Source organism: Calidris pugnax, unplaced genomic scaffold (assembly GCF_001431845.1).
Source record: "Calidris pugnax isolate Ruff unplaced genomic scaffold, ASM143184v1 scaffold499, whole genome shotgun sequence".
NCBI classification, from domain to species: Eukaryota; Metazoa; Chordata; class Aves; order Charadriiformes; family Scolopacidae; genus Calidris; species Calidris pugnax.
In genome coordinates, this window is record NW_015092476.1 from 447,206 (window position 1) to 472,337 (window position 25,132).

Consider the following 25,132-nt stretch of genomic DNA (forward strand, 5'->3'; position numbering starts at 1 on the left):
TGCTGCAAGATTAAAATCACTGTGGGAGGAGATGACCTGTACCATCATGGGAAATCTGTTCTGTTAAATAAAACCCCCTTATTTGGTGAAGCCTGTAACCAGCTTGGTGATGCAGCTTTGCAGCTGCGCCCTGGGTGTGAAACCACACTGTGGGGTGGCACCTCCTGAGTGCACAGGCACGGCTCTGGCTCATAGATCTTCTGGGCATATGCCTGGCTCTGGCTCGTACATAAAGGCAGACCTCCAGCTGTCCTAGACAGCAGAGACAAATACTCTCATGGTGGAGAGGAGCTCCATCACTTCTCTGTGAAAGACCAGAGGTGGCTGGTTGGTGATAAAAGTGCTAATCGCTGCACAGCTGAGCCTTTTGGGAAGAGCAGCACTGGCATGCCAATGGTGCAGCTCAGATACTTCCATCTTCCTTCTTCCATTCCCCAGAGCTGGTGTTGCACACGGCAGATGAGTGCTACCAGGAGTGGCATGGTGAGGATTTGCCATGGGGAGCCAGGAAGATGCAACCTGGTTTGCAGGACCATGCACAGGGTGAAGGCACCCTGTCAAGAGGTGATGACACAAAACTGGGAGGAGTGCCTGACCCATCAGAAGGCCATGCCACCATACAGAGAGGCCTGCACAGGCTGGAGTGTTGGGCATAGAGGAACCTTATGATGTTCAACAGGGGCAAGTGTAGGGTCCTGCACCTTGGGAGGAATAACCCCCCACACTGGTACAGGTTGGGATTGTCCTGCTGGAGAGCAGCTCTGCAGAGAGGGACTTGGGAGTCCTGGTGGGCAACAAGTTGACTGTGAGCCAGCAGTGTGCCTTTGTAGTCAAGAAGGCCAGTGGGGAAGGAATTTGGGGCACATCAAAAAGAGTGTGACCAGCAGGTTGAGGGAACTCATCTTCCCCTTCTGCTCTGCCCTGGTGGGGCCACATCTGGAGCACTGGGTCCAGTTCTGGGCTCATCAATTTAAGAAGGACAGGGAACTGCTGGAGAGAGTCCAACAGAGGCTATGAGGATGGTGAGGGATTGGAGCATCTCTCTGCTGAGGAAAGGCTGAGGGACCTGGGGCTTCTCAGCCGGAGAAGAGCAGATGGAGAGGGGACCTCATTGATGCTGAGCAATACCTAAAGGGTGGGTGTCAGGAGGTTGTGGTCAGACTCTTCTCAGTGCTGCCCAGGGACAGGACAAGGGACAACGGGCACAAACTGGAACATGGGTTATTGGGAAATTCCATCTAAACATGAGGAGGATCTTCTTTCCTGTGAGGGTGGCATAGACCTGGAAGAGGCTTCCCAGAGAGGTGGTGGAGTTTCCTTCTCTGGAGACATTCAAACCCCACCTGGACACGTTCCTGTGTGACCTGCTTTGGGTGACCCTGCTCTGGCAGGGAGTTGGGCTGGATGGTCTCCAGAGGTCCCTTTCAAACCCTCCCAGGCTGGGATTGTGTGAGAGGCTGGGGACCCTCCCTTGCTGTTGTCTGGGATGCTGGGATTGTGTGAGGGACTGGGGACCCTCCCTTGCTGTTGTCTGGGATGAGGGCAGCTGGAACCAGGGTGGCAGCAGAGCCTGAATGGCTCCAGCAGCCTGGGCAGGAGCAAAGGGCAGGATGAAGGGTAGATGGGGGGCAGGTGGAGTCTGCCCCATGGTCATGCATCCAAATGGCGGGTTGGAGACTGCTGAAGACCCCCTGTGGTCTGGCACTAGTGCAAATGTGGAGAACCCCTGCAGATGTTCTGGGCAGTGTCCAGCTGTGGCCACCTCCAGGGCAGGATGGGAACCGACCGATGGCTGGGTTGCGGGGGATGGAGCCCAGATGTGCCACAAAAATGGTGTTTTCCCTCCTTGCCCAAGAGGGGATGGTGTGGTGTGGAGGTGGTGGTCTCTGACCAGAGGGCAGGGGGCTTGGGGTCCTCAATGTCCTCACACCCATCCTGACTGCAGAATCAGTAAAATACCCCTAAAACCACAACATGAAGATGGGAATGTTCAGCAACCCCCCCTCACGAGTTTTTCCGAGCCCGGAGGGCAGGACAATGCACTGCCGTCGGCAGATGCTGGTCTGCGTGTCTCCAGGAGGAGCAGAGCTGGTCCAAGTATATCTAACAGGTCAAGCCTTGAAATGAAGAAGCAATAAGCCACTGAAATGGTACTATCACCGAAACATGATTGATCAATTGAATTCTATCAGAGACAGTGGGCAGTGAGATTAACTCAGGCCTGATGGGTTCAATGAGTTAAAGCATGATGTTCATTTCAGCTTCATTTCACCAGTCTTTGCTTGTGAAATTGGTCAATCAATAGAGGTTGAAGATCATATATATATATATTGGTGACCATCTTATAGGGAATATAATCTAGCGTAGTCAGCTCCTGACTCCGGCTGCCTTCAGTGGGTAATGGAGACAGAGCAGAGACTCTATCAGTGCCATCGAAATGGCCTGATATCTTCTCCAAATGAAAAGTATTTTTGGATCTCTGATGATTTATCTTTTTTTTCCCCTCTTTCTCACTTTGATCTACAGCAAAACCCATACCCATCTTTGTGAAATATAGTGATTTCTCTTGAAAATATTTGTACGATGATCAGCTATATACACTTCAAAATATAAAGCTTCTTTTTAGTGATACTGTCCTTTGAAAAAATAAATAACAGTGCTTAGAAAACTCAAATAGTGCAAATGCAAAGGTCTCTGCTAGTGTATGTGGCTCTGAAAGTTACACCTTGCTGGGAAGAGCATGAAGCTGCCAAATGCACACAATCTTGAGAAGGTGGCATGAAAATTCAGTTTACGTTTTAAACAAAGCCTTCCAAATGGTAATTAAACAAAGTCTTTATCTTCTCTGGACTAATTTACAGGCATGCTACAAGGAAACAAATCACCTTTTTGCCTCCTGGTAATATTTCATTTGCTTCATAATGTTTTAAATGTGGTGAATAACATCCTTCCTAATTAGCCTGCATTTCCCTATAAGGTGGAGTAATTAGGTATGATACCAGGTAATGAAGTTGGACAGTACAAATTAGAGACAGAAACCATGTCCTTTATGAATATGGGCTGTTCATGGTACTAGCGATTTACTTCCTTGATTAACCCTGTAAAACCACCTTGTTTGAAAAAAAAGGAAAACAACCTGAAAACCTGAAACCAGAAGATGCTCTTTTTCTTCAGGAAAGCAGGGTATCAGACAGATGCACCACGGAGGTGTGCGCTTCATGGCTTCACCATTGTTATTAATTGCACTGGGAATATTATTCCAGTAGGATTTGCGGATGGCACCCATTTCTCAGCCTCTGTCCCCAGCCTGGGTCCTTGGCTGGAGCCACACTCGCTCAGATCAGGGCAGGGTCTGACCCTGAATAAAAACAGACATGGTGGGCTTCATCTTTTGCTTTATTTCAATGGGTTTTATTGGTACTTTTATATTCTGCCTTTTTTTTTTTTTTTTTTTTTTTAGTGCTAAGCTGTAGGGCTTTTAAACACACTACAGGGATTTGTGAAGATAGGCTCGAGGGTGATTTGCTGTCCTTATTTTGGCCCATAGTCTTAGGAACTATAAACAAAACTGTGTTTCAAATCAAGCGAGTTATGTGGCGAGTACTGCTAAAAATCTGGTTTAGGTGTATTTAGCAATTTCAAACATTCTCCTGCTGTTTCAGAAAATGTGTCGTGGATGATGTCCTGGTTTCAGCTGGGACAGAGTCAATTTTCCTCCCAGTATCTGCTGTGTTTTGGATTTACTGAGAATAAGATTGATAATGTGTTGTTTTAGTTGTTGGCTAAGTCCTGTTGACATTAGTCAAGGACTTTTTTGGCTTCCCATGGAAGCTGAGAGGGACAGGACGAGCTGGTCAAAGGGATATTTCATACCACAGACACACATTCTGTGTGTAAATGGGGGTTGGCCGGGGGCAGGAATCCACAATCACTGCTTGGGACAGGATGGGCAATTAGTCATTGGGTGGTGAGACCCACTTGTGTTTTATCAGTTCATTTTGCGTGTTCTATTATTATTTTCTTTTTTCCTCTTCTGTTACTGTTCACTTAACCAGTTTTTATCTCAACCTACGATTTCCCTGCATGTTCTGACTCTTTTCCCTACTGCACTGAGTGGTTCAGGAGGAAGAGAGCACCTGAGTGGTCCTAGCTGCTGGCTGGGGTTAAACCACAACACAGAGGTATTTAACTGTAAAACTATGTTAAAAAAAAAAAAAAATCACAACGTATCCAATTCTTTAAACTGATCATGCCATTTTCTTAGGTCCCCGGCAAATAACTTGCTCTTATTTAACGAAGACGGGGTGTTTCTGTGTGATAGCCACACCATTTAGGCAGCCCTTGGTCAGCAAGACCGTGCATGGTGTCTCCTCCCAGAGACTGTGCTCTGTGCCTGACTCTCCCCAAACTGCCCAGACTCCGGGCAGCTGTAGGAAATCTTTGCTGGTCTGTAGGTATTAACATTATCGTAGCCTTCAGTGGGCCAAACCAGGCCACTTTCTTTGGAAGTGTGCCCGGCTTTTGTCCCATGCCAAGGCCTACCCAAATCGGTGAGTCATATAACACAGGATGGTTTGGGTTGGAAGGGATATTAAAGCACCCCCAGTGCCACCCCCTGCCCTGGGCAGGGACACCTCCCACCACACCAGGCTGCTCCAAGCCCCCTCCAACCTGCCCTTGAACCCCTCCAGGGATGGGGCAGCCACAGCTTCTCGGGGCAACCTGGGAGGGAGCTGTGTTGGGTCTGAAGTGGGTGAGAAAGTGCTGATCTACGGGCACCACCTTGTCCTGTCTGTGTGATCTGTCGGAGGTGAGGGATAAAACATTTATCTGAGAAGAATGTCCTCTTTTGCATTAAGGGGAGTATTATATCTGTGCTCTTCATTAGCATTTCTGGAAAGATGCCATTGGACTGGGAACTAATTGTTTTGCAGAGTAGGTAGGTACACACATAGTGCTACTGTCAACAAAACATAACCCTCCTAGGTGGATGCATTGATTATATGAAAAATGTTTTTACCACTCCCTGGAGCCTATTTATAACCCAAAGTGTTTCAAACCTGCCAACAGTATTTTAATTATCGAAGATATTCTGGAGTATTCAAACAATGCATAATGCTAATGGTAATTATCTCACATTTATATAATGTCTAACAGCCAAACGCATCCCAAAGACCTTCACGAACTTTCAGGTGTCACGTGCAGTACGTAGAAAGTCCTTTGCTTGTGCAGTGAAATGCATTTAGTCCCAGTTTGGGAAGCTCAGTGCAACAGAACCAGCTCTTTGTTCATGGGATGCAGGGAGGGAGCCATAATGAGGGCGAGTGGAGTTTGGGGGTTTCCAGTCTCCTCCCACCAAGGTGCTGGGTCCTTTGGGCAGTGACAGCCACCCTGATAGTCCCAGCCCTGCCCCAATCCCACCAGCTTTCTCTCTGGCAGCAAACCCCATGTGCACGGACCCTCATCTCAGCACGGCCGCGATGGGGACCGCGTCTTGGAGGCTCATCCCGTCCCAGCCCCTTGGGAGGACATGTGGAGACCACCCTGAGGAGTGTGGGTGGTGTGGGGAGACATCCCTCCCTGATGACTGCTCCGGCCACGTGTACCAAGCCCTGGTCTTAAGTTTTGATCCCCTTCAGAGCCCCACTGCCATCCCCATGGCATTTCATCCCTTCACTCTGCCTGGCGCCCTGCCTCCCCCACTGGCTCACTCCCGGCTCTCTCCTGCACGGTGTTTGCCTGTGGAGGCACATCTCATCCTCTTCCTCATGTTTCTCAGGGGGCTTTCAGGGTGATCCCCTTGGAAGAAGGGCAGCCAGGGATTACGTTGGCTAAGATGGCATGGCAGGCACGTGGCATGTCCCTGTCCCTGCCCCATCCCAGGCTGCCCCTCAACACAGACATCCCAGGTCGGCACTGGGAGCCTGGGCCCAGCCAAGGCCACTCTGCCAGGCTTTGCCTTCCTTCATAGCACAACTTAGGGATACTTAGCCCAATTTGGGGCTACGAAGATGATGGGGGACTGGAGCATCTCTCTGCTGAGGAAAGGCTGAGAGCCCTGGGGCCGTTCAGCTGTAGAAGAGTAGACTGAGAGGGGATCTCATTGATGCTGTGCGATACCTAAAGGGCACATGTCAGGAGGATGGGGTCAGACTCTTCTCAGTGCTGCCCAGGGACAGAACAAGGGGCAATGGGCACAAACTGGAACATGGGGTATTGGGAAATTCCATCTCAGCATGGGGAAGAACTTCTTTGCTGTGAGGGTGGCAGAGCCCTGGCAGAGGCTGCCCAGGGAGGTGGTGGAGTCTCCTTCTCTGGAGACATTCAAACCCACCTGGACACGTTCCTGTGCAACCCGCTCTGGGTGACCCTGCTCTGGCAGGGGGTTGGACTGTGAGGTCTCCAGAGGTCCCTTCCAACCCCTGCCAGCCTGTGATTCCACCGGCTCCTCTTCTTCGGTGTATTCACCCCAAAAAATCCCAGACCTGCCCTCCGTAATGTGAACGCTGCCGGCGGAACGTGGGTCGGCTGCTCGGTATTTAAATGCGACGGGGTCTCATTATGCACCTGATCTCTGGCTGCATAAACAACACACAAACTGCACTGGCGTCACCAAGAACATTTTCCAGGTCATACCACGTCTTGGATCATTTCACTCCCTTTCATCACCCCCTTTAGACCAAAACTGCATAAAGCTTTAACTTTGATGCGGAATTGTGAATAACATTAGTTTAACCTGAAATTTAAAGCCAGCGTTTCCATGCTCCAGAGACAGGGTCTCCCCGGCCTTTTGCTACCATGCAGCTAGCAACCCGAATTTTAATTTTATAAGCCATGGTTGACTAAACTCAGCACTAGGTCTATTAGATATTATTTGATTTAGAATAGTAAAAAAAAAAAAAAAAAAAAAAAAAAAAAGATACACTGCTCTCTTATATCCCTTTGTATTTTTTTGCAGCTCTGTACACATCCCTAGAGTTTCTATTCATAGAGCTTTTTTTCCTGTCTGGAATAAACTGATGCTTGCACTTTGCAAAAGCCAACATTGACTATTCTTAATTTAAGTTGCATGACTTCGTCTAAACAGGTAAAGATAAATCTGTTGTTACCTAACTTGCACAACTAAAATTCAGAAGGAAGTTTCCAGCACTAATTGTGACCATCAAATTCAGTGTAACCTGTTCAGTGTAAGCAGCTTAGAATCATAAATCAGTTAGTGTTGGAAGGGACCTTAAAGCCCCCCCAGTGCCACCCCCTGCCCTGGGCAGGGACACCTCCCACCACACCAGGCTGCTCCAAGCCCCCTCCAACCTGCCCTTGAACCCCTCCAGGGATGGGGCAGCCACAGCTTCTCGGGGCAACCTGGGCCAAGCTTGTTGCAGAGTGACTTGGGTCAAAAAATTATTTTGGTGTGTTGGTCCCCCAGATTGAGAGATCTCTCTTAGAAGCAGCCCGTTTTTCTTGATACACAGCATTTTCTGCAAAATCCAGCTGTGCAGAAGGGTGATCTCAAATCCATAGCCCTTTATGAAAAACCTTGCCCACCGGGCATCACCCGTGTTTCTGGTGGCCCGCACGTGTCTTGGGACAAAGCTGATGCCTGCAGCCACAGGGAGTCTCTGCACAGGTCGCCAGGGGTCTGTGCCCTCAAAAAACTTGATGCAGAATTTACCGGAGAAGGTCTGAGTGATGTTATTCCTCTGCAGGATTGTTTGGAGAGTAAGACACTGCAGCGCTCCTGAAAATCCTGTTGTTTAGGGTGCATTTGAATTCTGCTCCTCAAAGCTACCTTGGCAGTGAGATTCTATTTTTAAAATGTTTCCTCCCTCTGTCTTAGTGCGGTGTTGCCATCTGGAGAAGAAATCTGATATTTACTGTTGTTCTTGGAGTTCCACCTCCTGGAGTCCTGGGAATACTGCAGACCTCAGCTTTCAGTGCATAAAAGATACGTTTCTAGCACTGACAGGTGAAGGAAAAGTAGAAAACCACTGTGAATCTGCAAAAAGCAAATTGAAACAAGCCCCTCTATTGCAAGAGTCTTTTTGAACTGCCAATCTAAACATTTTTCAAACTTGTCTCATGGCTTTTCAGCCATGGGCAGTCACTTGTGACTTCTGCTAAAAATCTCTGCCAAAGTGGAGAGGGAGAAAAACGTGCCTTGGAGCCTGAGCTTTCATCATGCCAATGAGCTTAAGAAACACAAAGAGAAGTTCCAGGAGAGTGGTGGGATGGGCTCGGGCCTCACTGAGGGTGTTGCAGTGGTAACAGCCCCAGGGATGTCCCGTCCCAGTATGGGATGGGCAGTGATGGTGTTTTGGAGGTCTTCTGGCCAGCAGGAGGTTCTGCTGGATGGACATGATGGATGGACCGTAACTCAGAGCTTGGCATGGGATGGAGCTGAGCCTGATCTCTGGGTTCTGCAGGAAGGGTGTGAAGTGTACATGCAAAGCAGATCTGCTAGAGATGACCCAGGTGGGCTTGTGACTGTAGCATCAGGTAGTGTCCTTATCCTCCCATGTCCTCCTGCATCCAACCATGAACGAGACAGGTTCTCGGGTGGTGTTGTAAAAATGATGCGAGCAAAGATGTGACTGTTATCTTTTTCCCTGCCTTGAAATTATGCGTGAAATTATTGATGGTGTTGATGGTTGGCTGTGGTGGAAGACTGGTCAGAGTGTCTTCTAGCAATATGTGCTTTGCTTGGAACCTCCTCTCAAAGAGTCCACATGGTGTCACCAAACTGGTACACATGTGTATTCAGGGGATAAAATGAGGCAGTCTCTGTAGGTCTCATCATTATGACAATTGCTTATTCTCTGCCTTCTTTCTCCTCTTTGAAAGGTATTCAGGAATCTCCAGTACCAAATGGCCATTCTCTCCCGGGCAGAGATTTTCTCCGGAAGCAGATGCGAGGAGACCTTTTCACTCAGCAGCAGCTAGAAGTGTTGGATCGAGTCTTCGAGAGGCAACATTACTCTGACATTTTCACGACAACTGAGCCCATCAAACCCGAGCAGGTACTATTGCAGACATTCGGTGTTTTCCAGATGTGCTTTCTGCTTGGTGGACACCACCAAACACTTCTCCGAGTCTCAGTGGAAAAAACATGGAGAAAAGGCATCATATCATGCCCTTCTGCCAGGTGCACGTTAGCCGTAAAAGGCTTGAGGATTAAAAAATGAAGGAAAACACTTGTTGTGTAAACATTTGCAAGTGTTTGGGTATGAAATTACACCTGATCTGGGCCAGTTACATCAAATGAATCCTTAAAGAGCATCACAGCTTCTGATGCTTTTGTTAGATCAAAAGCGGGCTATGCAGGTAACAAGGAGAAGACTTGAAAAACTCAATGCCTAATTTTGGTTCATAGTTAGCATGACTGTGCACACAAATTAGATTTTTGTATCCAGAAATGGCTTATTAGGCATGTAATTGGCCATTTGCTGAGAGAAACACCCAATTAGTATGTGAAGGTAAATTAGTTGCACCTACAGATTAGCCGTGTGTTTGAGAAGGACTTGGCACTAATTTTTTGGGAAAGTTCCATTTTTACAGGTGCGATACAGAAGCACATGCAAAAACTGATGAGTCCTGTCTCTCTGTGTTGCCTTCTTCTTGGGTGGCAGCCTTTAATTTGGCTGCTGAGGGGGAGGTGGAAATGCATATATTGCTGTCAGCACCGATAGTAGTTTGGTACTTAATGGTGTATCCAGCCATTACTCTTCTGTGTTCTTAATGCTAGAGCTGCTTTTGAGCAAGGTGGATGAACTCACAAGCTGCAGAAAAACACTGATTTCCCTTGGAGGAATCTATACTTTTAAGGGCCACTGGAGATTACCTCACGGCAGCCTACTGCCATCATCGCTCTGGTTAAGGAGCATGTATCGGTATGAATTTTTTGAAAAATGACTTAGGTGAAAGTCATACGGTAGAGTAGAAATTCCTCACGTCTTTCAGCTCAGATCTATCATTCGTTGTTTCATTCATAGAGCAATTTGTTTTTCACCATCTTCTGCTGGTTTTGTGGTTTCCCCGGGGCCAAGAAATTCTGCAGGTCTGAACTCAAGCTGGAAAAAGATGGGGAAGATGCTGAAGTCAATTAGATTAAAAAAAAAAAAACACACCTCGTTAGGAAAGCAAAGAAGCTGTGTCTCTGGAAGGTGAAATGGCCTTCACGTACCACTAGATGGTGGTTATCCCATCTGAACACGGGTGAGACTGGAGAGGACCCGCACTGCGCCCACTCCGCAGCCAGCCTTTCAGCGTTGGTCACTTGGACTTTGTGTGGTGTTAGATCTGTCCCTCTTTAATGACTTTTATATGCCAAAAAACTCATTACAAAGAGAGCGGTGATGGAAGAGGATTGTGTCTTTGTTTCTGTGTTCTGAAGTCTCCAAGTCATATCGCTGTAGCTCAGGGGAGACAGTCCAGCAGTGAATGTTTGTCCAGAGACAAATTTTGATGGTTTAGTAGGAAGCATGGGAAAATTGAATGAGGATGTTGCTTGTCAAATATGGGATATTTGGTTGTTGGTGGAGCAAGGATCTCCCTGGGTCCACATAAGTAGTTGTGACGAGAATGGTTGTGCCGCCAGGGAGTTATGATTGCAGATATGCCTCTGTCAATCTGGTTAACAGGGTAATTTTGGCATGGCCTGGGAAGTCAAATAGATGCTGAGAAATGTGAGACTGTGGTGTACAAAAGGTGCTCAGCAGAAGCACATCTCCAAGGCATTTTAAAGTTTTAATTACAAATGGAATTTGTAGTTGTTTGCTTTCATGTAGGTTGGAGCACTGTCATTTGCTTTGGGAAGGCTGGGCCACAGTCATGGCTGTTTGGGGTTGGCTTCTGCTTTTGGGGGCCATTTGAAGTGTAACCCTCGACACGAACGCGTGTGATGTGTGTGATTAGCTCTGGTTCACAGGGATGTGGCATGACCAATGCAGTCGTGTTTTACCTCTTTGGTGTCAAGGAAAGCTGTCATGATACTTAACCAAAGCAGGAAAGGATAAATTAGTAAAGCCAAAGAAATCAGTGAGGAAGAGAATACTGAGGACATTAGTGATGCGACTTGAAAGCTGGAGTTGTCCCTGCAATAGATTGTTGTAACAGACCAACACTTGCCTCTGGTGTTTGGCTGGTGCCACCAAGCCTGGAGCTGTGCACTTGGCAGCAGCAGATGTATGGAGTCCTGGTCTGTTTCTGTCGGGGAAAATAAGGAAAAGATGCTCCTCCCCAAAGCTGTGCACTTGGCAGCAGTGGATGCATGAAGTCCTGGACTGTTTCTGTGGGGAAAATAAGGAAAAGATGCTCCTCCCCATAGAGACAAGATGTGGGGAGAAGTCTAGTAGGAGCTGCTGACCCACTGCTTATCTGTTTTACTAGAAACTTGGTCCAGTAGCAGTGCCAGCTGAATATCATTAATTTTACTTGGGCACAAAACCTTGTTGATGCCCCTGTGCTGTTTGCTTGAGGAGGGCTCTGGGTATTTTACTGGAGGAATTGCTGTTCTCTAGACAAGGAGGTTCCCTTTCCTCCCTGTTTTGTGGCTCCTTGCAGGGCCCTCCCTCTTGCTTGTGCTCTGGGAACAGTCCCATGGCCACACAAAATGGGCAGCCACAGTGTCCTTGGTTCCCAGCTGAAGGCTGGCTCCTGCTGCCCAAAGTCCTCCCGATGCATTTTCTGGGCAAAATTTGCCTGTTAAAGATTGTACATGACCCCTCACGTCATGGTGACGTGTAGATGGGCTGTGTAGAAGTGCTTGCTCACTGCTGCCAAAACCTTTACTTTGGGTGCCTCCAGTCTATTTCCCTGACTTTTCCATCATTAATGTTTCCCTCAGTTCACCTGTATGGAAAGGAGACTCATGAGTTATTTCTCACCTCAAAATATGTTGTGCTCTTGACAAGCATCATCTGAGTTTTCACGTCAGCTGTAAGCTGTGCCTTCTGTACAGAGACCCACAGGGAACAAGTACTTGTCTTTGGGGAAGGGCTCAGACAACACAGAGAGAGAAGGCAACTGTTGGGGAAAATAAAATAAAATAAAATAAAATAAAATAAAATAAAATAAAATAAAATAGCAGGCAGTCCTTTGTCCAGAAATGGTGCCCGTGGCAGGTCTGGGTGAGGCAGGGATCCCATCGTGGGTTTGTGTAGTTAAAGACTGGGAGCTGGGAAGCCCAAGGCTGAGGGCAAACATAGTTGAGACCCCTCGCCTATGTGTGTCCTGGGAGCCACCGAGGCATAAGGTGCTCTAGAAGCACCCTGGCCCGATGGAAACCTGCTGTAAACATGAATCCGTGTGTACAATGAACGCTTTTCTCTCATGCTGGTGTCCTTTTGTGCTTATTTTTTGCAAATGATTTTTGATGATCAGGATTGATTTGCACTGGCTGCAAAAGTTGGTGGAAAACTGATTTCACATATTTCTGGGCACAGGTTTTGAAATAGCGGTGTGTTTGCAGCACTGCCATCATGCTGCCATTCCACTTGTGGCTGCTGGCCATCATCGGCTGGAACAAAGTTCAGGGCTTGAACATTGGGTAACTCTGGGGTCCCAGAGAAGGAGACCCTCCACAGCATCTGCCTCCTGGTTCTCCTCTCTATACCTCTTGATATTTGTGTGGGTGGTCCTGTTGCTCTTCACTGTTGGCCCCCTGGTCCCATGGCCATGGGGGAGGTTCCTCATCTTGCCAACACCCAGACTTCCCTTCACACAAAGCTGTACTGACACAAGGAGAATGTTTTCCTGCCTGCCCTGGAGTTGTCCCGTACAGCCACCTCCATGGTGGACCACAGTACTCGCACCTGGCCCTTGTCACAGGCAAAACCCACTGTTTATGGACACTGCATCAACAATTCAGATTTCATCCAGAACTGCGGCTCATCCCACGTCCTCCTTATGCACGGAACAGCTACAGCAACGGCACATTTTCCCATGCCTGGTCCATTAGGAGCATGTAGTTCCTCCTGGGTGGAGGAACTGGAGGTGCCTGTGAGGCCCATCATCCTCCTGCGGCTTCCTACCATTCCAGGCAGAAGGATGGAGGAGCTCAGGTGAACCGTTGACTCAAATGCATTCTCCAGTTAAAGCATGGGCAGAAGATGTTCCTGGAGATCAACCAAGACCTGCCATGGTCAGGGGAGACAGGATGGGTGCAGGGGGCAAAACTGGGGCTCATGGACCGGTGTGCTTTCGGTGGCCATGGGAGGAGGCGAAGGCCTCTAGAGGGGAGAACTGTGGAGTGAAGGATATACAGCAGAATCAGCTTAGCAGGAGAGGCAGTGTGTTAATTTCCTTGGAATAAAGAAGAGAATTATCTATGCCAGATTTCTGTCCACAACAGAAATGGATTCTCTTGTATTTCCAGCTTCACACATGGGTCCAATCGAATACTCATTGAAGCCAAGAGGAATATTTCTATTGACTTCAATAGACTTTAGATCAGGGCCATAATGAGGCATAACATGATGTGACCAGATTCAACACAATGTAGGTCACTGACTTAGAAGAGAAGTGCTTGCCGCTAATAGCAGATAATTCCCTGGCCCTTGATGATGCTTCCCCGTTGCCTGTAGCTAGAACTAAACTGAGTATCTGTTCTTGCAGTAAAAATGTAAATATTCTGGGCTTAGAGAGAAGCCAGGCAAAGATATACTAATAAACGTATTCATGACGTGCAAGGCAGATAAGTCTGGACCTGGAGATAAACACAGGCAGATGAAATTTGGATAACTAATGAATCTGAAAAAATTACTAATAAATTGAGAAAAGTTGGAAAAATTATCATAGAATCATAGAACAGTTGGGGTTGGAAGGGACCTTTAAGGGTTATCCACTCCAGCCTCCCCTGCAATGAGGGGATTCTCACACAAAGTTAAAACCAAACTGCCCTCTGTTTCAGAGAGATTTGTGATGAAGAAGTTCTCTGAACTGTCCAAGACAGGGGCTTAAGTCCTTTTGAAAATCTTCAAGTGTAACTTGTATCTGGCCAAGTATTTGCCACCTCAGAAAGATGAAAATTAGTTTTCTGCTGTATGGAGCTGATGGATGGTGTGTCCACAGGAATGCAGCTCCCACAAGTGTGAAGATGTATGGTCCTCCTTAGTGTTGGGGTGTGATCTTCAGGAGTAAAGGGAAAAGCCAGAAATGTGTTCGATAAAAGAAAAGTCAGGAAAAGTCAGTTAAAGCCAGAAAGGGTGACTCATTTTTCAGTTTGTGTGAATAATATATTTTTCCCTGAGGGACACTACCTTTGGGTGGACAGTGGCTGCTGAGGATCTTCTCAAAGTACCCTGAGGCTTGCAATGAGAAATGCAGAGCTAATATTTTCTTGCGTCTTCCCAAAACTTTATGTTGTCCAGTCACAGTGAAAATTATGGCACTGACTCTTGGATTTACTTGAGTGTCCAGAATCAAATCTTTTCTTGATCTGCCACCTGCAGAAGAGATTTGAGCATGTAGATGCAAGCTCCTACCCGTGGCTTGTGTGGCAGAGTGTGGTAAATGAAGAGTGAGGAAAACAAGGCAACAACACATGGCTCAACAAATGGACAAAAATGCCAAGACACGGATACACTGGAGAGTCCAACGAAGGGCCAGAAGGATCTGGAGCATCTCTCCTCTGTGGAAAAGCTGAGAGAGCTGGAACTGTTTAGGCTGGAGAAGAGAAGGCTCAAGGGGAGGATCTCATGAATGTGTATAATTACCAGAAGGGTGATTGTTAAGAAGATGGAGCAACTCTTTTCAGTGGTGCCCAGTGACAGGACCAGAGGCAATGGACACAAACTGAAACACAGGAAATTCTACCTGAAGATCAGGAAACACTTTTTTGACTGTGAGGGTGACCAAGGACTGGCATAGGTTGCCCAGAGAAGTTGTGGAGTCTCCATCCCGGGAGTTGTTCAACATCCAATTGGGCTCGGTACAGGACAACTGGCACTAGGTGGACCTGCTCAAGCAGGAGGGTTGGTCTAGATGACCTCCAGAGGTCACTGCCAACCTCAGTTCTTCTGTGATTCTGCCTTTCTGTGTCCCCACCATGGGCAGCCGGTCGGCCATCCCGCGCTGGTGGAGCTTGGCAAGGGTTGGCAGCCAGATGGGCTGTGCTGGTGATGGTGCCAGTGGGGGCAGTTGGTGGGTGCTGCCTGCTTGCCCCATTTTGCTGGCAGCATGAGACCTCTGCCCTCCGCCCGCAGAAACGGGCAGGTAAGGGTGAGCACGGACAGCCTGGAGAGCAGCCGGAGTGAGGGCAGCTCTGGGGCTTTCACATCTTCCAGCTGAAACCTCCTCTGACCTGCTCTGTGTCTTTATTGGTGGGAGGGGAAAAAAAAACAACTCTAAAACCCAGCCTAGGAGAGCACATCAGGAGAGGAAAAACCTTCCCATATTTACTCTCGGTAGACTATTAAACAACACCAGGCTATTAATTTGGCTTTTGAGTCTTCACTAAAGCCCATAAAAGCGCACAGTTGTCAAATGGAGTTCATTTTAATTTCCTTTCAATCACAGTAAATTATTCAGGTGATAAATCAGCTGGGGCAGCCTCCTGGCTGTAATAGAAACCCTAATTCCTGGCTAATTATCCAGCCCATTGCTGCCAGCAGATCAATACCCCTACCGAATGGAAAGGGCGCAGGGTCTGGGCGGGGGGACGGCAGCTGGGAGCAGGGTGGGCACCCGTGACCACTGTGGGGGGTCAAGCCAAGCACAGCCCCTCCCCCACTGTCCATGGGGGATGTGTCCCCTCCTGGATGGGGGCAGCCATGGCTCGGCCACTCACCCCGGGCCACCTCAGGAGCCGTGTCCCCATGTGCAGTTGGAGGAGATGGAGCCCACTGGGGATGGAGGGGGGTTCGGTGCTTTCCCCCCCCCCCAGGATGACCTTTCTGTTGATTTCCCAAATACAGGACTTTGCTGCTGCTCTGCAAGAGGGGCCGTGTTGGGGTGCTGGGGTGGTGCAGGAGCAGGGTGCTGCATCCTGGGGGGGCACAGGGATGTACTCGCTGCCAGGGCTGCCCATCTCTGCCAGAGGGTGGGTAACATGGACAGAGACGGGAGAGCGTCCTTGGAGAGAGGCAGAGGCTCCTCAGAAAGAGATCTGAGGCTGGTGATATTTTTTCTTGCTGAGTGTTATCTTTAAATAATGGCAAAATTTAAAGAGTACCAGTGCTCAGCTGTGTTGCAGTGGGAAGAAGCAGCAACTCTCTGGAGATGACAGTGGCACTTACCCTGGTCATCCTGCATGAGGTTCAAGGGCTGCTCCGTGCACAAAGCCCTTTGAGCCCTCAGATGATGCTGCCACGGCCTCAGGCTCACAGGGAGCCACCAGCTCCCGGAGGTGCCGGGTAGAGCTCCTCCCTCTGCCAGGTCCCTGGGGTGCTCCAGGGAGCTCAGAGCTCTGTGCGTCCCTTGACCTCTGGACGATGAGCCTTCAACACCCCTGCTCCTCTTCACCCTCACCAGGGTTGTTGCTTATTAGGATTTTGGTGGTGCTGGGAGAGCCTGACGGGCAGCACAAGGCTACGAGCGTCGTGCACTGGCTGTCCCTGGAGGTCTTGCTGTCTGGATCAGAAGACAAGTGGTGGCTGGGGAGAGGAAAGCAGTTTCTCCTGCAGTGCAGATCAAGAGAGAGCAGCTGAATGCAGTGGTTTGTCCCTGGTGGCATGGAGAGGCTGAAGCCTCCTTGGGACAAAGTTTCTTCTTGGAGTCCTCCATCCTTCCATTATGCTGCTGGGGAAGGGGATGCTCCACCTTCTCTTCTGGCTCTGCTCTGCTGTAGGGTCAAGAAGGAGAAGACAAACCTGCCATGGTGTTTCTTCCTGCTGAAAAATCAACGTTTATGAGTAGGAAGCCTTTTCTTTTAGAATATCAGCAGAAAGCACAGCACCCACTCTCACCCTTGCTCCTCTGCCCTCCCATACAAGCGTTTGTTTTTTGAGCATGAGCTTCTGAAGACTGCACAAAACTCCCTGTGTGTGCCGCCTTGTTGTGACACGCCGTGTTGGGTGGTGACAGTCGCAGCCGACTGTGTTGTGTGACACCTGGTACTTTGTGTGACAGCGGGGCTGCGGCGGCTGGGGGATGGTGCTGGGGAAGCAGCATGACAGGAGCCGTGTATCCTGCTGACGTCTCTGCATCAGCATCATCTTCACCACGAGCACCCTGCTTGGATGCCTGGGGGTGTCTGTGTGAGCTGGGGCTGGGATTGAAGTGTTTAGACTTTGAGTGAGGAAAGGAGGCGGGAAGAAACCCAAGTGAGGTCAGCCGGGGATGCCCACTCTCCGGTTCAGGGGGGGCAGGGGGTACCTTGTGCCCCCACCTGAGCTCAATGCCCTTTTGCATGAGTCCTTCCCCATGGGAGCAGCTGGTGGCTGGTTCTCCTGCTTCACCAGGAGGTGATGGGCAGCCTGGGGTCAGGATTTCTCCTAAAAACTTTTCCAGAAGGTGATAGGAAGCGTTTCCATGGGTCTTTGGAGCCCAGCGTGCAGCTCCTGGCAGTCCCTGCTGGAGGGTGAAGCTGGGGTTTCACTGCAATGACCGTGCTGTGCTGGCAGGGCATGGAGGTGCTTGTCATCTAAGGAAACTCACAGGCTGCTTCTTGTCCTTCTGGGTCCCTCAGCCAGGCTGCAGTGAGTCAGAACCTGAAGAAACGAACCCAAAATTGAACAAAACAGAGCCACTGAGCCACACTGGCTTCTCCCCTCTCCTCCCAGCAGCACGTGGCCAAGTCGGTGCAGTAGAACCAGGCTGGAGGAGAGCAGTGGCATGCAGGTCTGGGGGATTTTGGGGTGTGTTTGAAAGACTGGAGCTCTCCCGGTGGCTGGTACTTCATTGGAGATGTCCTGGTGATGGCCTGGGTTTGGGCTGAGGCTGCTTTTCCCCGAGCTGGCCACCTCAGGCTTGCTGGGGCTGGTCCCTGGCTCACTTGGCTTTGCCCAGCGACCACGTCTGGCTCTGGCGGGGCAGAGTGTGGGTCCTTGTCACCTCCTCCCCTTGCCCCATCAGGGAGGGGGAATCCCGAAGTTCTGAGGTAGACAGTGCCTTCGGGAATTGCAGTGCATCCCTGTTTTTAACACCCCCCTTTTTTCCTCCCGTGTGCTCTCAGAAATGACCATATGGGAAAATAAAAATTCCTGAGCTGAAGGAACAGCCAGCCTCGCTGTGTCTGGGGCTCCGACATCTCCTTTGTCCCTGTCCCTTGTCTCTGCTCTCCACAGATGCAGTGGGGGATGTTTTTCCTGGGCAGGCTCCCACATCTGTGTGGGGTCTCATGTGGAGTCTCATGTGGAGGGATGTGCCGGGCATGGCCGAAGTGTCCCCGTCTGCTGTCCCCAGCATCCTGGTGATGCTCCCTGCTCTCCAGCAGGCACCAACGTCCAGTGACTGTGAGGACCATGTTGAGGCACGGCTGGGGGCTCCCCAGGGACTGACATGCCACTGAGGAGGAGTGTGGTGTGCGCTCTCCTCCAGGGTCTAGGGAAACGATGTTTGGAAACTGCAGCCTTCACACCGTGTCTGTTGGGTGATGCTGGCAGAAGACGCTTCCCCAGTCACCCAGTTTTGTATCAGTGATGACAATGGAGCACAGAGTCCTTCCTGCAAAGGCAGTGGATGATCTCCAGGAGACTCACCATGGCTTCCATAAGTGTGCTACAGAGGTTGGACATGTAAGAAAAGGTTTCCCCTTATCTTGCCAGAAACGCCCACGTTTCCTTGCAACTTGGGAGCTGGCTTTGAGTAATTGCATCTCTTTGTTCATCGTGTGTTTTGTGATAAAAAGCTATTATGAGGTCTATCACATCAGTAAGTTTTAAATAAAACCTCACATCTTTGTCTTCAGTGGAGTTCTCCTTCCAAGGTCTCATGTCACCAGCAGAGAGACAATGGAGAGTCTGTTGTTACAGAAAAAGTCACAGGCAGTAGCCAGTCGTACTGTGGACTTCTGAGAGATGAGGAGGTTTACTGGCCACCCCTCAGATGTCCAATATCGCTTCAAAGCTTAATGTATGACTAAGATGAGTGGCGTTGTGATTGCTCGTGTAGTCTTTGTCCCTTTGAAAAACAACAGGGGAGTAATCCATGCACTTTACAGTATGTGTGTATGTGGTGCTCCACTTGTGTAGGAAAATAGTTGTGGGATTGTCCTGAAGTTGGTTTTCTCTGTGGAAAAAAGGCAACACTGTGTAATGGCACCAGTTGGCCAAGACTATGTCATAGAAAAATTGGCAGACCTCCTTACATCTGTGTTAGCCCACAAGAGAGGGAGAGTCAAATCTGTGAGTAAACACACTTGCCCATTGATTTATTTGAGGCCTGGCCTGCTCATGCTGTATTGGAGGGGAAGGGCTCCCATTTCAAGAATAGAACAAGACTTCTCTTCTTAGTCCCTGGCAAATGTCTGGATCTTGCAGGCTTTCAGTTGTTTCAAATTCAATTTCTACACTTTGGTTTGGAAATCAGTGCTGTTTTACTCTCATTCTGTAGGGTTTCTCTAAATCTGTCAGTCATTTTAATTGCTAAAGATGGGTTTCTCCCCATCTTTGTACCCTCCCTACACAAGCAGCTGAACACCTGGAGATCTTCATGTGCTCAAGCATCTTAGAAGGAGCCAAACTCTTCATGGCAGTGGGAGTACAAGAGCTGGGGGCATGGGCTGACAAAGGAGACGCTCTGCAGGGTCCAAGGGACCATTTCTTCCCCCTGGGGACAGTCAGGCAGGGCAGAGTTTGCCCTCAGAAGTTGTAAAGTCTCCGTCCATGGTGGTTTTCGACCCCTGAGTGACCTGTCCTGGCCCCGTAGCTGTCCCTGCTTTGAGGGACCTCTGGAGGTTCCTTCCAGCCTGGATTATCCTATGACCTTGAAACCCCCCTACCTGCTCTTCATTCCAAGGGTGATGATGTGACTTCCTGTGGTTGCAATGGACAATGTGAAGAGTGTGGTGGGGTAGGAGACCGGCCCCTGGCTCAGACGGTGTTTTGGGGTGTGATGCAGAACGTTTGGGACAAGGCACCCGGGAGCCCAAGCAACTTGTGGAATTTGGAATAATGCCACAGTTTTGGGCTGCCGTTTGTTTAGGAATGGATTGAATGAAACAACCTGTGGAAGTGGTTGTATGATGTCAAAAAGCAATTGTGGAGCAAAGCAAATTGTGGAGAAAAAAAAAGGCCTAGTTTCAGAATTCTTCCCTGCTCATATGAATAACGGCTTCCTGAAAATCTGGTGGCAGCAAAACTTGCTGAAATGAAAAAAATAATTAAAGCTGAAAGGGTGGAAGCTACTACATCAGGAGAGCAGCTTAATGTGTAGGGGGATGGTGTCAGCCCTGATCCTCTCACCTTGAAAATAAAATTGATTAAGGGCGACCTGGGAGAGACAGGGGTTTCCTCTGCTCCTTCTCTGTCCTGTAAGGTCCCCTCTGGGCTGAGAGCTGACCCGAGGGCTGGGGAGGCACGTTTAGAGCCATCCCTGGGGGCTGGGGTCAGCGAGGGGTTGTGGGCAGCGGGTGCCTTTCCGAAATAGGGGGTGCAGAGTGGAGCCGGGCAGGAAAACTGCAGTTCTCAAAAGCTGTGTTTGGTTAAAAGTGTTTGACAGGTTATGGAGACCTGTCTAAAGGATTGAAACACGCCATTAGGTAACGGATAAACTGAAGGTAGACGAGAAATTGTCATCAGATTACGTGGCTGATGAGCAGTTTTTGAACATTGCCATGTTGTGAGGCTTCGCATGAGTGGGAGTTTCTGTTGCAGGCAGAGACCCCGTGTCCCTGATTTCATTCAGGCAGGTTGTTGCTGTCTGGTTCTGGTAGAGAAAAGTTTGAAAAATGTGGCACCAAACGCACTTCTGGCCTAAAAATCGGGGCGGCTGTCTGGGTGGGAGAGGCCTTTGGGTCACACCAGCGGTGGGCTCCCCTCGGGCTGTCTGACGCCGTTCCTCCTCGCGATGTTTCGGGGTGTCTGCGGCGCCCAGACGCCTCCAGCGCGGCTGATGTTTCCCCTGCAGAACGATGATTATTGCAACAGCAGCGCCTCTGGCTGAACCTGTCTCTCCAGCTGAGAATGTTTTGATAAAAACTGAAATGTTTCACCAAAACCTGTCATCTTTGATGATTTTTTCCGCATAGGAAGTCCCTCGCTGGAGTCTTTCACGGTGGCGAGGAGGCGCAGAGCCTCCGGCAGTGGCAGGCTGTGGGTGTCACCAGAGGCTCTTTGCCTGGAACCTATAGGTATATACACCCTATAGGTGTCCTATAGGTTCCCTGTAGGTACCACGCTCTTTGGGCAGCCTGCCTCTTTTTGCTTTGTTTTCTATACCCATGTGCACACAATTTCTGACATTCCTGGTTGTTTTTCCCAATACTGAGGAGCCCGTTTCCCCATTCCATGGGCGGGTGGGCTGGATGGGCTTAAGAGGAGAACTGGGTGTCTCTGGGGTGGGTGTCACTGTCCTGCCCCCTCTCCGTGAAGGCAGACCCTCCTTCTCCAGCCCCTTGTCCCGAAGCCTCCAGACCTGCTGCTGGTTGGGTTTGCTGGTCAGTGGGTCTTGGTTAATTAGAAAAGGGGTGAAACAGCTCAAGAATTACCCCATGAGATTAGTGGGATTCAGTACCCGCTAGTCCTTACTGAATGTCACAGCAAAGAAAGCTCTGCACCATCCCCAGGATTAGATCTGGGGAAGAACTTGTTTGGTGGGAGGGTGGTGAGAGCCTGGCCCAGGTTGCCCCGAGAAGCTGTGGCTGCCCCATCCCTGGAGGGGTTGAAGGGCAGGTTGGAGGGGGCTTGGAGCAGCCTGGTGTGGTGGGAGGTGTCCCTGCCCAGGGCAGGGGGTGGCACTGGGGGGGCTTTAAGGTCCCTTCCAACCCAAACCATCCTGTGGTTCTATGATTTCCCCCTGCCCATCGTTCCCCTTCCCATGAAGCATTGCCTCCTGGGAAGAGGAAGGGGAAGGAGCATCTCCACACCCCTTCATGTCCTGAAGACCACCCTGGCACTTATTCTGCACAAAACACTCCAGGAAGGGATGCAAACCAGGAGAGTCTCATTGCCCTCCGGTTTGGTTTGGTTTGGGTTTGGTTGCTGCTGCCTCTCTACTCCCCTGCCCCACCAAGGCCTGGAAACCACAAAGTGCTTCATAAATCTTCCAAAAAATGCGTTTGTCCTTGTATTTCTGGCTTTTCCATAACTATGCCGTAATGAAAACTGGCTTGGAATATCATGGTCCTTCACATTCCAGTGTTGGGTACAGGTGAAGAAATGAAAGAAAAACTTCGGAAAATTATGTTTTCTTATTTATTTATTTATTTTTGTTAATGTGGTCAGATCCACATTGGGGATTTGTGGGGAATTCAGGATATTAGAGAAAGTTGAAAGTTGCCTTCCCCAGAATGCAAACCAGATGATTCCCGACCCCCATAGGGTCACCAGGCCCCCAGGGACACGGACAGAAAAAGTGAAAATCTTTTGGAAAAATGCTGAATGCGTGTTTGTGTCCAGCTTTGAAAGTGGCCTGAAATTCGGGAGTTTATGGGTTGATGTGGATTTGTTCAGGTTGCACTTTGCAGCACACCACAAAGCACAGCGAAGTTGGTGGCTCTCTCACCCGGGCAGACTCAGTTTTCCCAGCAGCTGGTGGATGATGGTGGGTATGAAATACCCCGCGATGCCCCTGGAGCTGCAGCAGCCACGGGGCTTTGTCCACCCGGGTCTGGGGCCAGGGTAAACCCTTCCCGGGGTTTTGCCAAGGGGAACCCCTTTGGAACAGGTCTATTGTGCACGATGCATAATGTGATACAGAGGGTGTGATGAAAGGATTCTCTGATGGTGTTTGTGAAATACCTTCACATGGCCAAACTGGAAGCGTTACTGAAATACAAATTGTTTTTCTTGTAAATTTGCACAATTCTTGGCAAGTGTCAGGAGCCATCGGTGGGATGGATTGAAGGTCTGGCAATATTGATCTGAACTCCATGCACATTCCGAGGGTGCCTTCCTGCTCCTGCTTTGTATTCCCCTGCAGGGAAGCGCTTGATGGTGCTGCTGGTTGTGTTTCCTCCCCGCTCACCCGTGGTGCCTTGGTGGAAGCAGCGGAGCCACTGTGACAGAGGGTCATGCATTTTTCCTCCTCCTGTGGATGAAATGGTTATTGTTGGGGGTGAAAGTGTCGAGTCCCTGTCCTGAGGAACAGCAGGATTTAGGAGTATCTTGTGGCCATGAGTGGCCTAAGGGGACTATGTGATGGGGCTGCAACAAACAAACTGCTTTTTCCACCAGAGTGCTGGTGCATTATAGTATATTTTAACTGGGTGTGTTACACTTTATTTAAGCTGGGTGCCCCCTTCTCTTCACGTTGTCCTGGGGGAAGAGAAGGAGAAGGAGGAGGAGAAGGGCTGGGAGAGGAGTGGTTGGAGGGGGACACGGGGAGACTCTGTTTTGGGATGGGTGAGTGGTGCCGGCGCTGGGAGGAGGGTCCTGCAATATTTGTGGTGCAAAATTGACTGCATTCCTCAGTTAACCAAACTGGGAGGTTCTGGCATGGAAACGGTGGTGAAGGCTGGCAAGGCCAGAGCCAGGCAGCGCTGAGGAGGGAGGGTGGGAGCTGGAGCCCATCATCCCTTCATGTCCTGGAGGAAGCCGAGCAGTGTTTTTACTGCCAGAGGAAGGAGCTGTTGGGAATAAATGGATGAAACTTGCAAATCCTGGCCAAAGCAGAGGCCAGCACCCACCACTGCTGTGCGGCTGCTACTCATCCAGGTCAGTGTTATTATCCTGGTGAGGCCGAAATCTGGAAAGGCACTGCAGCTGGATGGGGCTGTTGTGACCATTTACCTCTCCTGGGCTGATGATTTTCTATGGAGGCTTCTCCTTGCAAACCAGCAGGAAGAGTCCAGTGGCCTCTTTCGCCCCAGCTGGGCAATGCCCAAGGGAAGTCCTGGCTGGGAAACACTTGCAAGGTCAGCAGGTCTCTGCTGTTCCCCACACCAGACCTTCCAGGTGGGGTTCGAGGTCTGCAGGTCTCTGGTGTCCCTTCACAAGACTCTCCAGGAGAGGTTCAAGGACAGCAGGATTGAGGGGTACCTGGGAGGGACTTGTCAGACCGATGGGTCCATCTTCCCCCATACGCAGCCCAGACACCACGCAGACTGTCCAGACCTGGCTTTTATGTAGTCTGCAGGCTCTGCCTAAGAAATAGTAATAATAATAATAAATAAAACAAGGAAGGGAATGGCTTCAGTGGCAGCCGTGGGCTGTTTTGTGGGATCCTGTTGTTCTCTGCATCGCGTGTGTGTGTGTGTGCGTACGTGCGTGTGTGTGTGCACGGGTGTGATTTACTGGCCTGTGCGATGCCACATGTCTTTAAAATTACAGTGCCCATTTCCTGCTGAAATAATTTCTACAAAGAGAGGCTCCTATTACAGCAAGAGGAGCGCGGACGTCATGATTTATTATTATTTATGGTCCCAGGGCCTTGTTTATGCACGATGGGTTAGGTGCTCAGGATAGAAATGCCATTATGCAAATGACATTGAATGTCCTTACTGAGCCTAAATAATTTTTGTGTTGGACGATTAAACCTCATCTGTTATTGATATGGGCTGCAGTCGGGCTATTAAAGAGTCCCAACAGTACTTACTCCCAGTAATGGGAAAATTGAGAGGAAGAGGCTAAACAATTGCCTCAAGTGTGCCGTGATTGTCTGGTAGGAGTGGAACATAACGAACCCCCTGAATGGAAATCGTGTTTACTACTTAGGGATAAATAAAAAGGGAGAACATGCAATAAATTGCGCTTTGTGATGTGAATCGGCGCACCAGAGAATCTGTGCACTTTCAATTTATTTATTTGAATTTTATATATATATATATATTTTTTTTTTTTTTTTCTATGCAGCGGAGCTGACTTCCATGGGTTTCTTCAGTGTTCCCTTCAACCCAAGTGCACTTGCAGCGTTCACAGCAGGCTCTGGCAGGGATTTCCATTGGTCTGCCACCCCAACCTGGGACGAACCTCTGCCTTTTATTTTCGTCTTCAATTCGAACTTAATTATCCCCTCATCTCCCGTGCTGGAGATGAAGAACAGCTCCTAAGCTGAGCTGCTCATGGGTTTGCAGATCTCCACTGTAACCAATGAAAAT

The 25,132-nt window shown here is 49.4% G+C and overlaps 1 protein-coding gene across 1 annotated transcript in view; it reads left to right on the forward strand.

Moving 5' to 3' along the window:
- Window positions 1-25,132, forward strand: part of PAX5 (paired box 5) — a 141,348-nt gene that overhangs the window by 48,716 nt on the left and 67,500 nt on the right. Inside the window, exon 6 of the mRNA XM_014962565.1 lies at window positions 8,842-9,017. Coding sequence (XP_014818051.1) covers window positions 8,842-9,017 — 176 coding nt within the window. The remainder of the gene's footprint in view (window positions 1-8,841; window positions 9,018-25,132) is intronic.